At 35.9% G+C, this 12596-nt stretch overlaps 1 protein-coding gene across 2 annotated transcripts; it reads right to left on the bottom strand.

Moving 5' to 3' along the window:
• Window positions 1-2276: 2276 nt before the first annotated feature.
• LOC129313051 (uncharacterized) lies at window positions 2277-12288 on the bottom strand. 2 transcript variants are annotated; one of them, XM_054955879.1, is made up of 12 exons: window positions 12130-12277; window positions 10654-10727; window positions 9429-10412; window positions 8309-8394; window positions 8099-8190; window positions 7574-7876; window positions 6920-7432; window positions 6015-6684; window positions 5670-5900; window positions 5374-5498; window positions 4392-4804; window positions 2277-3530 (listed from the first exon to the last, which is right to left on the bottom strand). In XM_054955879.1, the coding sequence occupies exons 3-12, from the start codon at window positions 10371-10373 to the stop codon at window positions 2541-2543; spliced, it is 4368 nt and encodes a 1455-aa protein (XP_054811854.1). In that variant the 5' UTR covers window positions 10374-10412; window positions 10654-10727; window positions 12130-12277; the 3' UTR covers window positions 2277-2540. The 2 variants fall into 2 exon arrangements, with proteins under 2 accessions (XP_054811854.1, XP_054811853.1); XM_054955878.1 differs by lacking the exon at window positions 10654-10727 and having other exon boundaries at window positions 12130-12288.
• Window positions 12289-12596: the final 308 nt, after the last annotated feature.

Genomic DNA, 12596 nt, shown 5'->3' on the forward strand with positions numbered 1-12596 from the left:
TAGAAGCCTGCAGTGTGTTTTTCAAAGTTTTTTTTTAGGGATTTGATTGGTAAATATCTACCTATTATAGTCCTTAAATGAAGTTCTCTCAATAAAAAATATAGGTTCTTACATTGTTACGAGTTTCATATTGGGGAGTCTATCTCAAAAGACTAGCATATTAGTTGAAAAAGCCCCTCACACTTATAAACCCCACATCACTTGTAAAGCTTCTCCATGTGAAACTCATGACAATGTCACTTCGTTGATAGCTGACATCCCTAATAACTCTGCCTACCAGCACTTCATTCTACCTCCTGCCATGCAAAACCTTTCATGGATAATCCTTTCCGTGATACTAGCTCTCAATGAAAGTACCATTTGTCACAAACTCAAGATATAAACACAAAAACACATTGATTTGCTCAATTTTCCCTACCCAAATTGATAGTTCCAGAACTGATAAATGGAAATTACAAAACTAGTATATAGAAATAGGGAAACATAAGGGAAAGCATTCACAAATTTGCAGAAAGAAGAAGGAGATATCTGCTGTCACGAGAACAATGGCCAGAGAGAAGAGGAGAATGGCAGACGGTCAAGGAGAGTGTTTATCAAAATTCCCCCATGCCTCCCACAATTGTCCTACCACTTCATATACCCAACTATTCCAATTAAGCCCTTAACTATTGAGCCTAATAATAACCTTTGGCCCATCAATTGACAACTCAATCTTGTCCATTTATTTTGTCACGCCTATTCATGACATGCCGTTCACTCCACAGCACGTCGCTCGACCTCCTACAAATCAAAACTCTTCGTGGGTAGCTCTTTTCATAATAATGGCCTCTTCATAAAAGTATCAATATAACGATTACAAATTTAAAAAAAGAGCCCTCATACTTATAAATTTCACACTACTTGTGAAACTCTTCGATATAAGACTCATGACATATATCTATCTCATAACACGAATCTGTCTTAGCAAGAAGAACCATAGACATACCAAAATAAAGATTCATTGGTTTTGAAGGTAGCTTCTTTTCATTGCAGTGAAAAAAACATTGTAAATAGTTCTGATTTGCAGTGAAGGCACAGCAGAAAGAAATGAAGTTTGGCATTTAAGGCCGACAAATAAATGGTATAAACAAAGAGGCCCACATGACGTTGAAATTTGAGACATGCTCTTGAACTAGAAAAACGACGCCATTACCAGCGCTAATGTTATATCTTGATCGGAAGGATGGTTTGAGTAAAATAATATTACTGAGATTGGGTAGTCAAGAAAGGGTAATCATTGATTGAGCTTTAATAGGTGATGAGATAAAATTGTATTGAAATACTTTCAAAACATATGATCTAAAAACTTACTTAAAAATAAATATTTTAAATATGCTTGTACTGTAATTTTAAACGAGTCAAATATACTTTACAACTATTAATATATATATATATATATATAACCTAATTTATTAATTATAATATATAATAATTAAAAAAATTTACCAATTATAATATAATAATAAAATAATAACATTAAAATTAATTTATAAATCCAATCCGAGTAAAAACATAAACAGAAATAAAAAAATAGATTAATTAAAAAATCAAAAGGCAAAGCTAATGCTGCGTGTTTAACTAAATAAGCATAATTAAAGATTTAAATCTGATTTAAACCTATTTAATATGCAGGCTAGACTAGGCATGAAGTAAGCATAATATAAGCCCTTAATAGAGGCCTAATTTATTTTCACTCCTAATCCCACCCTACCCACTCTCTATAGAACTGTTAATCTTTATAAACACTACAAAGAATAAAATTTTAAAATAATCTCAATCTCTACAATTTTTATTTTTAAAAATATAAAGAGTAATATTTAAATGATTAAAATAACAAGAACTAAATTACACTAAATCAAAATTATAAACATCAAGTTATAACAAGCCAAAATTTAAAAATTAAATCACATCTAAATCAAAACTATAATGATTAAATGATTAATTTTTTTTCAAATTCATAATGTTTATTTGGTCATGTTATCTCAAATATGAAATGGTTTTGTGGACTTTCCAAATGGCATTATACACGCGCGCATGCATGCAGTCATTGGGTTTGAGTTTCTAGTAGACTCCATATGACAGACGCCAAAGGTTTTAATGACAGGCGCTAGAGTTGTGAGGCGCTTCACCTTTGACAACACTGCCCGAAAAGCAACGTCCAAGATCCAGTACTACAGTAACTTAGGGTTGATGTTAAGTACAATGGAAAATGCAAGCAACGAGGCCAGAACCAGAGGAAAACTGGCAAAAAGAGCCCTACGCAGCAGATTCCTAGAAACATTTTCATATTGTATCGGCTTGAATTCTCACTATATACAAACAGCCGTTAACTGTGCATATTTTGAAACCAAAAACCTAAAACAAAAACATGTATGAAAACAAAAGGGGTGAAAAACTTATTTAATCTTGCTGGCAAATATTATCATACACAATGGGCTGTAGGCTATAGCTGTGACGCAGCATCTAGGGAGGTAATGTACATGATTAAATTACCAGCAGATTTATTTGTCCGCGAATCTCCCGAAAAGGAGCAACGAAGTATTCACATGGCGCCCATCAGGCAAAAGCTGCTCTGCTTTCGAAACAGTTTTAACGCGTTCTTTGTTTGAAGATGGAAACGATAGAGAAAGAGATAGAGATGCAGCATCACCATCATCCTCTAGCTCATCTGCCAAGCAATCTGGAGGCTTTTCCTGACCATGCTTCTTCTCTATTTCCCCAACAAAGAAAGGCAGCATTCCCTTATGCGGTGGCTTCATTTCACCCCCTAAAGCAAGTTCTAAATTTGGTAGCTCATCTTGAGATTGATCATCATACACATGAGGCCCTTTCAACGACGAGCTATTTGGCCCCAAATGAGAATCATTTACGTTACGTGCATCAACAGGAAAGAAAGTTCTTTCCATTCTTCCCGAGTCTTCCAGGATGATTTTCTCATCACAGATTTCATCACATCCTTTGTCCTCAATTGAAGAACCAGCACCAAGATCATTTGCATGTGATGCAAAATTGTTCCTATAAGAATCTCTACCTCCAGAACTGCCACATCCATAAGCTCCGCAGTCATCTGTTTTCAGCTTCTTGCTAGATTTTTCTCCATCTTCCAATTTGACATCTGCCTCGCTCCAAAGTCTCTTGCATGTAACTGCAGAAGTCTGCAAAGCAGTGTCCATTAGATTAACCCCTTCAACAGTTAGGTCTCCCTGAAAAGCCGTCTCAAGGTCAATATACTGATTATCTTTCTGTTTCTTTTCATGCCTCTGTTGATAACTATCACCTGCCATTCTCACAGAAAATTTGTCCTCACTGGCAGTGCTTGCAACACATATCTCTTGAGAGCCAAGAGAAGGAATCCCTGAAGGCAAAGACTTCTCTTGTTTAACAGATATACCAGGATCAACTTTTGTTTCCACAAACCTACTAGTAGCATTTGTTCTCATTGCTCCAGGAGAAGGTTCAGACTCTCTTCCATGTTCTGGGGAGCTACCTTTCTGCATGAAGTGATATTTCAAAATATAAAAATGAAGGCAATTCGCAACATATATAACAATCACATTTTGACCCCTGAAAAAAATATCATTTGGCTTGAGCTTTGTCCCATAATACAAGTGATGCACAATTGAACCCTTTTACTTCATTTAGGCTCACTTCAGTCCTTATGTGTGCTCATAAATGGGCTAATTTGATTGCAAAAATATAGAAAATTCAGGACTTGGCTACATGTTTTATTTTCTTTTGTATCTTTTTATTCAGGACAGAATTAAATCGGTGATATTTTTTAGGGAACGAAGTGCTAAGTTGGTCTAGAAAAAAATAATTTTGTTTATTCATGATCCCAATGAAATAATCACCAGCAATGTCAAGAAATAAAATATGCCCTAATGGCAAAAACCAATTTCAACCTGACACGTCCCACAGTAGGCATTTAACCACAAACAAAATTATCATATTTATTTGTCTCTCTCTTCACAGAAATGTTTAAATTAGATCTCTCATACCATTCCCACGACCCTCCTTTTACATTTCTTGATTTATTCATCAAGGACAGGTAGTTTCAACCAAACCTCCAACCGACATGCACTTAGACAGGCAAATTCAGCAAAGATATCTCATTTCAGGACCATAAAACCAAAAAAAATTACGAAATGCCATATCTACTAGTCTTAATGCGGGACACCAAATTAGCAAGCCCTGTTCTTCACAATATTTGGCAGGTAAAAAAATTGAGGAACCTTGATCAGATCAAAATTTTAACACCATTACTAAGCACACCTAAGATAATTTATATTTTAATCAAGCAAAAAGAGAAACTCTAATATACTGAATCATGCGTATAAAAATATATAGATTACCATAGATGAGCCAGTAGATTTCAACTCTTGACTGAATTGTGCACCCCTAGCCAGACTGCTTGATGTAGGTTTGGTGTCAAATTCACAATCTTGTTCCTCTATGTTTATTTGTGAGCCTAACTGTGTCTCGTCAAGATTAGATTCTTTGACATCAAAATTCCTACTTACTGTAGCACGATTCTGGTCTAGGGAAGTAGATGGGAGAACCATACATGTCCTATCACCAGGAATTGACTCTTCATCCATTCGCTTTGGTGAGCAGTGGATCTCAGATACAGTCATAATGGCAGTGGGAACATCCTTTTTAGCTGGCGTCATATTCAAGCTAGGAATACAAGTCTTTTCTGCAGAATCTGAGTAATTTATCCTTCTACCCCTAAACACACCCCATAAGAAAAACAACATATTCCAACCTGCAATGATGATAAGATTGTTTAGCAATCTTGAAACATGTTTCTGCAAGTGAATTTAAGCAAATTTTCTATTTTAAAAAACAGTCATGTATAGATGTAAATTCAAAAAGCCACATTGGACACATCCACATTACCTTGGAGGAAACACAGCGTATCACGAGTAACACTATCAATCATCAAGATGCATAGTCAAACTATCTCTAGTGCCTAAACTAAAATAAAGATGAAGCAATCTTATTCTTAATGGCCTTCATCAACTAGAGTAATCTTATTCTCAAAATCTAAGGATCTTATAATAAATAAATTCCAGATCATAGTAATTGTAACAATTTCTTAAATGGAAAATAACAGTTTCTTATTGAATACACTTTAATACAGCTACTCTTGGTGAGACCAAATATACAGGCTGTGTCACCTCAATACATTCCAAAGTTGCACATTAATCAACTTTTCACAAAGCATTAATATAGGAATAAACTTCACCATAGACCCTGAAGACAATCCATTAGCAAGTTGTCCATCATGGGAGGAAGGAACAATTTGGGAGAAAAGTCAGAATTATTCCTTACGCTGTGATTTTTGAGGAAGCTGATTGGATGGGAATATGAGTAGTTCAACACCATCAAAGATTCCTTTAAGTGCTAAATCATTCCTCATCATGTGATCCAATAGAGCCCCATAGTGTTTCTCATGACTGTATCAAAAAACATCATTAGGAATGTAAAACTATAAAAGCTGTAAAATCCATGAAAACTGCTTAAAAAGATTAGCAACACCAGTGGTCAATTAGGCCATTCCTTTTAAGTTTCATCTTCCAAGGTCATCCACAATTTTCCTATAAAAGAACAATATTCGATATACTTACCTTTCAATATCTTCAGCAAAGAAGTAAAGGGCGATATTATTTTCTTTAGCACCACCTTGATGAAACTGTGAAGGCCATGTGCTTGCGCGAGGAACTTCACTGAGAGGAATTTTGGATGGTAATTTGTTTACCACTTCAAGAACCTTTAGGGAAGCACATGTTGACAAATGTGCTTGAATTCCAGAACATAAGTCAGGAGGCTTTCCACTCCTATGCAGCTCAAAGATACCCCTGCATGCCACCAACAAATCTCATAAAAAACACGTTGGCAGTACACATACAGTAATACAGTATATAACAATCCAAAAGTAGAAGACAAAGAAGCCCAGAGAAAATGTTTCATACTGCCAGATGTGTTCATATTCTGGAACAGCCATCTTTGAAAGGACACGTGAGATTGCCAAAGGTTGATTTGGAAAGTCCCCCACAGCAATCTTTCCAATGGAAGGAACAACATCACCTGAGTTTTCTAATTGGGAACAAGAATCACTTCCAGTTAAGTTAAGCAGCTTTTCATCAGATGCACCTTTCAAAGACGCAGCTGCAGAGCTCTCAGTAGTGTCCTGCCCATTGTGAATTTCTTCAGCAGATATACTATTCTTTAGTGCACCAGAAACCAATACTTGTTCTTGAGCTGTGGCTTCAAATTTCAAGTCTGTGCCAAGCTCATCCATTTGATTAGCCACTTCTTTCTTTTTGTGTATTTCAGGCATTCTAAGCAAAGCTGCTTGGAGAGCAGCTTTCACATTATCACTTTTATGCATCTCCTCTATAGAACTACTTGTTGTAGCAAATGAAACTTCATTACCAGATTCCTGGGTTTTACCAATTGTGCAACATTCTGTGGCATGACCAAACTCCTTACACTTTTGACAGCATCCTTTGGAAGTAGCAATGGCATCTATTCTCACACGATCACTAGAGCTGTCTCTGGTTTTCTCAACTGGATTGGCTGTTTCTCGTAATCGAGGCTGCATATCTTGTACAGATTCATCACCACTGGTACATATTCTCCCTACAAAGGTCAAAAAAAATAATTATATAAGAAATACCCTTGCAGATAACAGATTTCAACTTGTACTCCAAGGACAAAATGTTACAACTCTCCCACTGATTCTAAAACAAGGATACACCTCATATATTGCATTGAAATCAAAATATCAGCAGCAGCATATTGACCCAGGAAGCAGAAAGATATATCATGGACGATGAAATATTATAACATAACAAGCACTCAATCAAGATCTTACCTGAACAGACTTGAGGTTCTACACCTTTACGGCCTACATTACTGATAGACTTTGATAAGGTACTTAATTTTCCATCTTGATTCACCTTCAAGTCTCGGTTGTTGCTAACTGACAAAGGTTTAATAGTTTCACTAAGAGTTGTGCTCTTCAGATCACCTTTGGGTGTTGAAACAACAGAGGTGGCCATTGTTGAGCAAACCACTGGGCGATCAACCCTAGAAAGACTTTTCCTGTCAAATGCACTGGAGTCTTTTGCAGGCCTTGTTCCTTTCAAATCTTGAGCAGGTACAGAATTTGATGAAAGCAATTTAACTTTTGATGCAGTTGTACTTGAACGACCTAAACTCGTGGATTTAAATGACATAGACTTGCCTATCATCCGGGAAGGTGTCTCCATATTCTTAGAAGTATTTTCACCAGGCCCTTTCAGCTTTTGGGGAACAACTTCATCAACAGGTTTGACTCGAGGCTTTGAATTCAATGCATTGAAAGAATTAGATTTCAACAGCATACCTGTTCATAGAAGCAAATATGATGCTGGAAATAATTAAACATAGGAAGACATATTGTTGTGGAACCCCTAGTCACTTATAAATGAATTTAAAAAATACAAAGATAAAAATCACGCACAATATAGGATAGGTAAATCCATACCCTTTCGAAGTAGACCCCGAGGGCAAGCAGGAGGAGAACGAACTGTTTCTGTATTATCACTGCCAGAGTGATTTCGAATAGGCATCTGATTATCAGGCTTCAGTTTACCTTTATCTGAGCTCTTTAATGAAGATTCTTGAGAAAGTACAACAGTTCTCTTGGGGCTTGATGACTTTGGTGAAGCTGAGCTTGATTCAAGAGCCTGCCTTTTTGGTACAGGAGCCAGTTCTATATTCTCAGACAGCCTCTTGCCAAAATGTTGTGATGTTGAACTAACTTTTGGAATTTTCCTTTCTTCAACATCTGAACCATGACATTTGTTCCCATAAATAAGTCAGCATAAAACCATGGACCCAAAGCTAGAGAGGGTGCTTATAAGCTTTTAATACTCTCAATATCAAAACCAAAGCCATGCATGCTCCAGATGAAAGAGATCAACAAGTATACACAGAAACCTTAAACTGCTGCAAATGTCAGCCACCATAACAATATCTTCTTTAACTTTATGCACAAATTAACTCTTACCGAGCCTTTGATTTTCTGCCTCTGCATATTTGCATTCTTCACATAGCCAGTCTCCTTCAGGGACCTTCTGAAGCATTTCTCGCATGCAATAACTGATTGGAAAAAAATATGACTGTCAAGGCTTTTTTTCCCCCCTTTTTTCTCCCCTCTAGAGATTTGACTAATAAATGAAATGCAAACAAAAGATAGGGTTAAAACTGTCATGCTTACGTGTGTTCCGCACCGTCACTACACCTACTACATATGGCAAGCAGATCTTCCCGTCCAGCATCTCCACAGATATCACAAACTTTAACCTATTTTCCAATCAATGAAACAAACCGTTAACGTTTTCCCTATCATTAGCAAAAACCATTAAAAAAATTCTGATAGAAAATTAAACCAGTATTAAAGATTATGCTGGATGGAGAGAATTCATCTAGAAAATTAATAACATTCCAGCTGAATATACAGAACTGCTGACAGACAGATAGAATACTAGGGAAAACTGATATATTATGTAGAAAAATGCATCATGAAATTGTAATTTTAAATAAGTTATGTAATTAGGGAATCAAAGGCTTACTATTTATTTAGATGTAAGGATCTTTGAACATTTAGCCCTTTGTCAATTAGCATTCCGTTTCCTAATTAAAATTTAGGATTTCAGTCTCAAGATAAGGCTGCTTGTCTATACTGTGAATGTTTCAATTTCATAAAACATTTTAAGTAATTTTCAAATTGTTTTTTGGTTCATAACTAAGTGTAAGTGACCATAAAATCATACCATACTGAAGTAGAAATAAAATAACAGAATTTGTGTTGGCTCGTGGCACCTTAATCTTTTAGCTATTATACGCACCATGAGACATTTGTTTTCATAATGTCTCAAACGTTTAATGTTAATGGCTTTTATCCCACAAGGAAGGAGGATAATATAGCTGTTTTGCAAAGGCATTGAGATGCTTTTGTGAGCTGGTGAATTCTATTACTTGTTTTATTATTAATTATTTAGCTATTTTATCATGTTCCTGGAGCCAACAACATCCCTCTTCTAATAGTAACTTCATCCTAAAATGGCAAGACTAAGCAATTTAAAACGAAACAGCTAAGAGAGCACGAAGAAAACAAAATTTAACTGCTTCCATGTCCAAGAAAGGGGAGATAGTCAAACCACTCCATCAAAGCGTTACCAATAAACCACAGTGGTTTGATATGCATGGACATCAATTTGTACAGTAGCCCAATTAAATATTAGGAATATGGCCTTTATCCTATTCTATTATTCCTCACTCAATCAAGCATAGAGAAAATAAATAAACAAGCAACATGAAAATATAAGGGTACTCACATCATGCTCAACAACATCAGATTCATCGCTCTCGTCTTCAGATTGAGGCTCCTCCATGCCAGGTGATTCAAGTGGTTCCTCAGCTTTATCCTGCTCATCTTGGATTGCAACATTACAAGCTTCATCTGGAGCACTCCCAACTTCATTAACAGCATCTGCTTCTGACTTGGGATATATTTTTAGTGAAGCCGTGGAGCTACCATCAATGAGATTATCCTTTACAGCAAGAGGTTTCTCACCAGAAACAACTGAAGTTGCTATCACTTTTCTTGATGATGAATCAGTATTTTCTGTGAAGCATTCAGATTTTTCTGGAATAAGAGAAGGTGCATCTCTTTCCACATCCATTAACCTTGGAATGGTCGAATGAGACTCAACACTTTGAGACTTTGCATCATGGCTTTGCTCCTTAGGTGAGCTCTCACCAGTATCCACATCTTTACGAGGAGGAATCTCAGGTAAGCCAGACAAGTCAAAAGAATGGGCACTTCCAAATCCTTCTGCCCGTAAGATATTAACTGAAGCTGAACTACAAGATACATTTCTTCTGTCTGCATTGTTGGGATGACTACTATTTGCTAAATTACCATCACTGGCTCTACTAATACAAGAAGTGTTATCATCAAGACCTTCAAGGTACTTAGACTCCTGACACTTGCTTGACAAAGTCTGTTTACTATCAGCATTTTCAGATAGAGAATCATGACTAGAATTGATGCTGAGCATGTCAGTATGCTGAATGCTTTCATGAGCCTTACTCCTAAGAGAAGATATATCACCTTCTTCCATAGAATACTGGTTACTCGCCGCTAAATGGCAATTTTCATCAGAGAACTCAACCTTTGACCCCATGCAAGCTCGGTTAAAATGCATACAAGATGAACAAGGAGCTGAACAAACATTACAAGTCCCTGATTCACGTCTCATATCAGCGTTCTGAGTCATAGGATATCTAATAGTTGTCTTTCCAGATCCAGGTGATACCTGTTGTAAATAAATAATACGTAAGAAGAAAGTTGAAACCATTGATTCCAACTCCAAATAAACAGAATTCAGCTCTAAATAATCCTTTTGGCAAGATTAAGACTCCCCCAAATGTTAAAAGCTGAAACTTTATATTGAATAGAAAATAGGGACCAACACTAATGATCTAGTAGAAGGATAAAAGCCACATCAAACTTTATCTAATAATATTTGTGCATGTATTTGTAAGGTCAACAAGTACCAGTTACATTGCTCAGCCTTGCATGGATCACCAGCAGCGGTTTATCCAACTAAATTTGAGATCTCCCAAATCATCTTCAAGGTTTCAGGCAAAGTAATGCTAAAATTATTAGACAGAAATTCTTATCCTGGCTACTTTTGTAGAGTAGGCAGGGTTAGTAATCACTGGATAATTTAAAGTTCTCAACTGACATATTCTTTAAAAAGCCTCTTTGACATACATGGAGAGATGGAATAGCTCCATTGAGCTAACGCCAACTATTTTTTGATTAGGGTTTTAATTAAGACTACAAACTTCCTTCTTTCATTCTTTCACCTTGATAAACTATTCATTGAAATAAATAGGAAGTCATTGTTAATCCAAAGCATGCTTTAAGAAGAGAAAATTATGATATACATTTCCCCCTCAATCTTCAAGTAATAAAAACCAGATAGTATAAAACCTAGGCCCAAAACTCATCAGGTCCTCGACTTGGATTACAAGAGGGAGACAAGAATGGGGTAATTAATCAGAAATTTCCTTACTGCTCAATGGATACGTTACATGCTTAACCCTTTATTTTTCTGTTTCTTTTTATCATGTATTTATATCTAGATATTATCCGCCTCAACAAAACTTACAACTTGGCAAGGCCATTTAAAAGCATAAAGCACCTGCACTTAATGGGATCAATACAAACGACATGTTGCAATTTTGTTGACCTCATGCTACTTTATCTCATATGTACCATGTCAATGCAGATCTAGTGCAACAGTAGTACGGAACTCATTTTTACATGACAACGCAATGGCTTTCTCAAAGAATAACCCATCAAATGCTTTAAGGATTTAGGCAGAAATAAGAAGGTAAAAACTTCATGGCAGATTGAATTTATGCCGTTCTCTTACATAAGCTTGGAGAGGAATGCCTATGTCCATAGGCGGACCTATACCACTCTCAGTAGGGCATCTGCCCCCACTGAAATCTTTGAAATATGCATAGTTGATATAAGACCCTTCAAATTTTTGTTCCACATATTCTGACACAACACCAGCCAAATCATTTACAAGATCATACATCACAAATACCTTGAAATTTTCCAAAATTGATGATAATATAAAAAGACTTATAAACAGAATGCTAATACACAACAAATCCAACATTGCAAACCAACAAAATCCAAATCATAAAAGTCCAAAGTAATCAAAATCAAGAGGGCAAAAGTAAATTAGCCAATTACACACCATTCAAGCAAAAACTAGTACCAAAAAAAAAACCTCAATATGTAAATATTCCCAAATTCAAAGGCGCCAATATTCACCGATAACACAACCAGATTCCAAGCCCAATTAAAATAAAAAAAATTAAAACAAAGCAAGAACAGCCACGCAGGGAACAGATGACGCGGACACCAAATTCAAATCTAGATTCAAAGCCATATTGAACAAATCAATCTCCCCGGACTTTGGCAGTAGAAAAAAGCCCTAGGGTTCGAACCTTTTTCACTGCTTGCCCGATAACAGCCACGCAGGGCTGGCAACGGTGGACGGCGTCCGACGGAGTGCGGTATGCTTGTTCGTCGACGAAGAGAACTGGATCCGCTAGTCACGAGAATGGGTTTTATCGGGGTTAAAATTAAGAGAATATCGCAATTGAAAGACCACCGGAGCATGTTAATTGTGAAAAGGGGACAAAGACTTATAAACTTACTATGAAGTCCCCTGAGTCCATCAAAAAATAAGATTGAAGAAAGAAAAAGACAAAATAACCATGCTTATTAAATTGTTTTTTTTTTCCCATTGTTACCAAAAGATTAAATTTTTATCCTTACTTATTCTTTTTTTATATATTTTTTTATTTAAAAAATATAAAACATTTTTAATTAAATTTTATTTTTAATAAAATAATTATTTATCTTTAAATTAATATTATATTTTCACATTTATTTTTATTTAATAACGTAT

Source organism: Prosopis cineraria, unplaced genomic scaffold, assembly GCF_029017545.1.
Source record: "Prosopis cineraria cultivar Desert tree isolate PC_DT_omini unplaced genomic scaffold, ASM2901754v1 PC6, whole genome shotgun sequence".
Lineage (NCBI taxonomy): Eukaryota > Viridiplantae > Streptophyta > Magnoliopsida > Fabales > Fabaceae > Prosopis > Prosopis cineraria.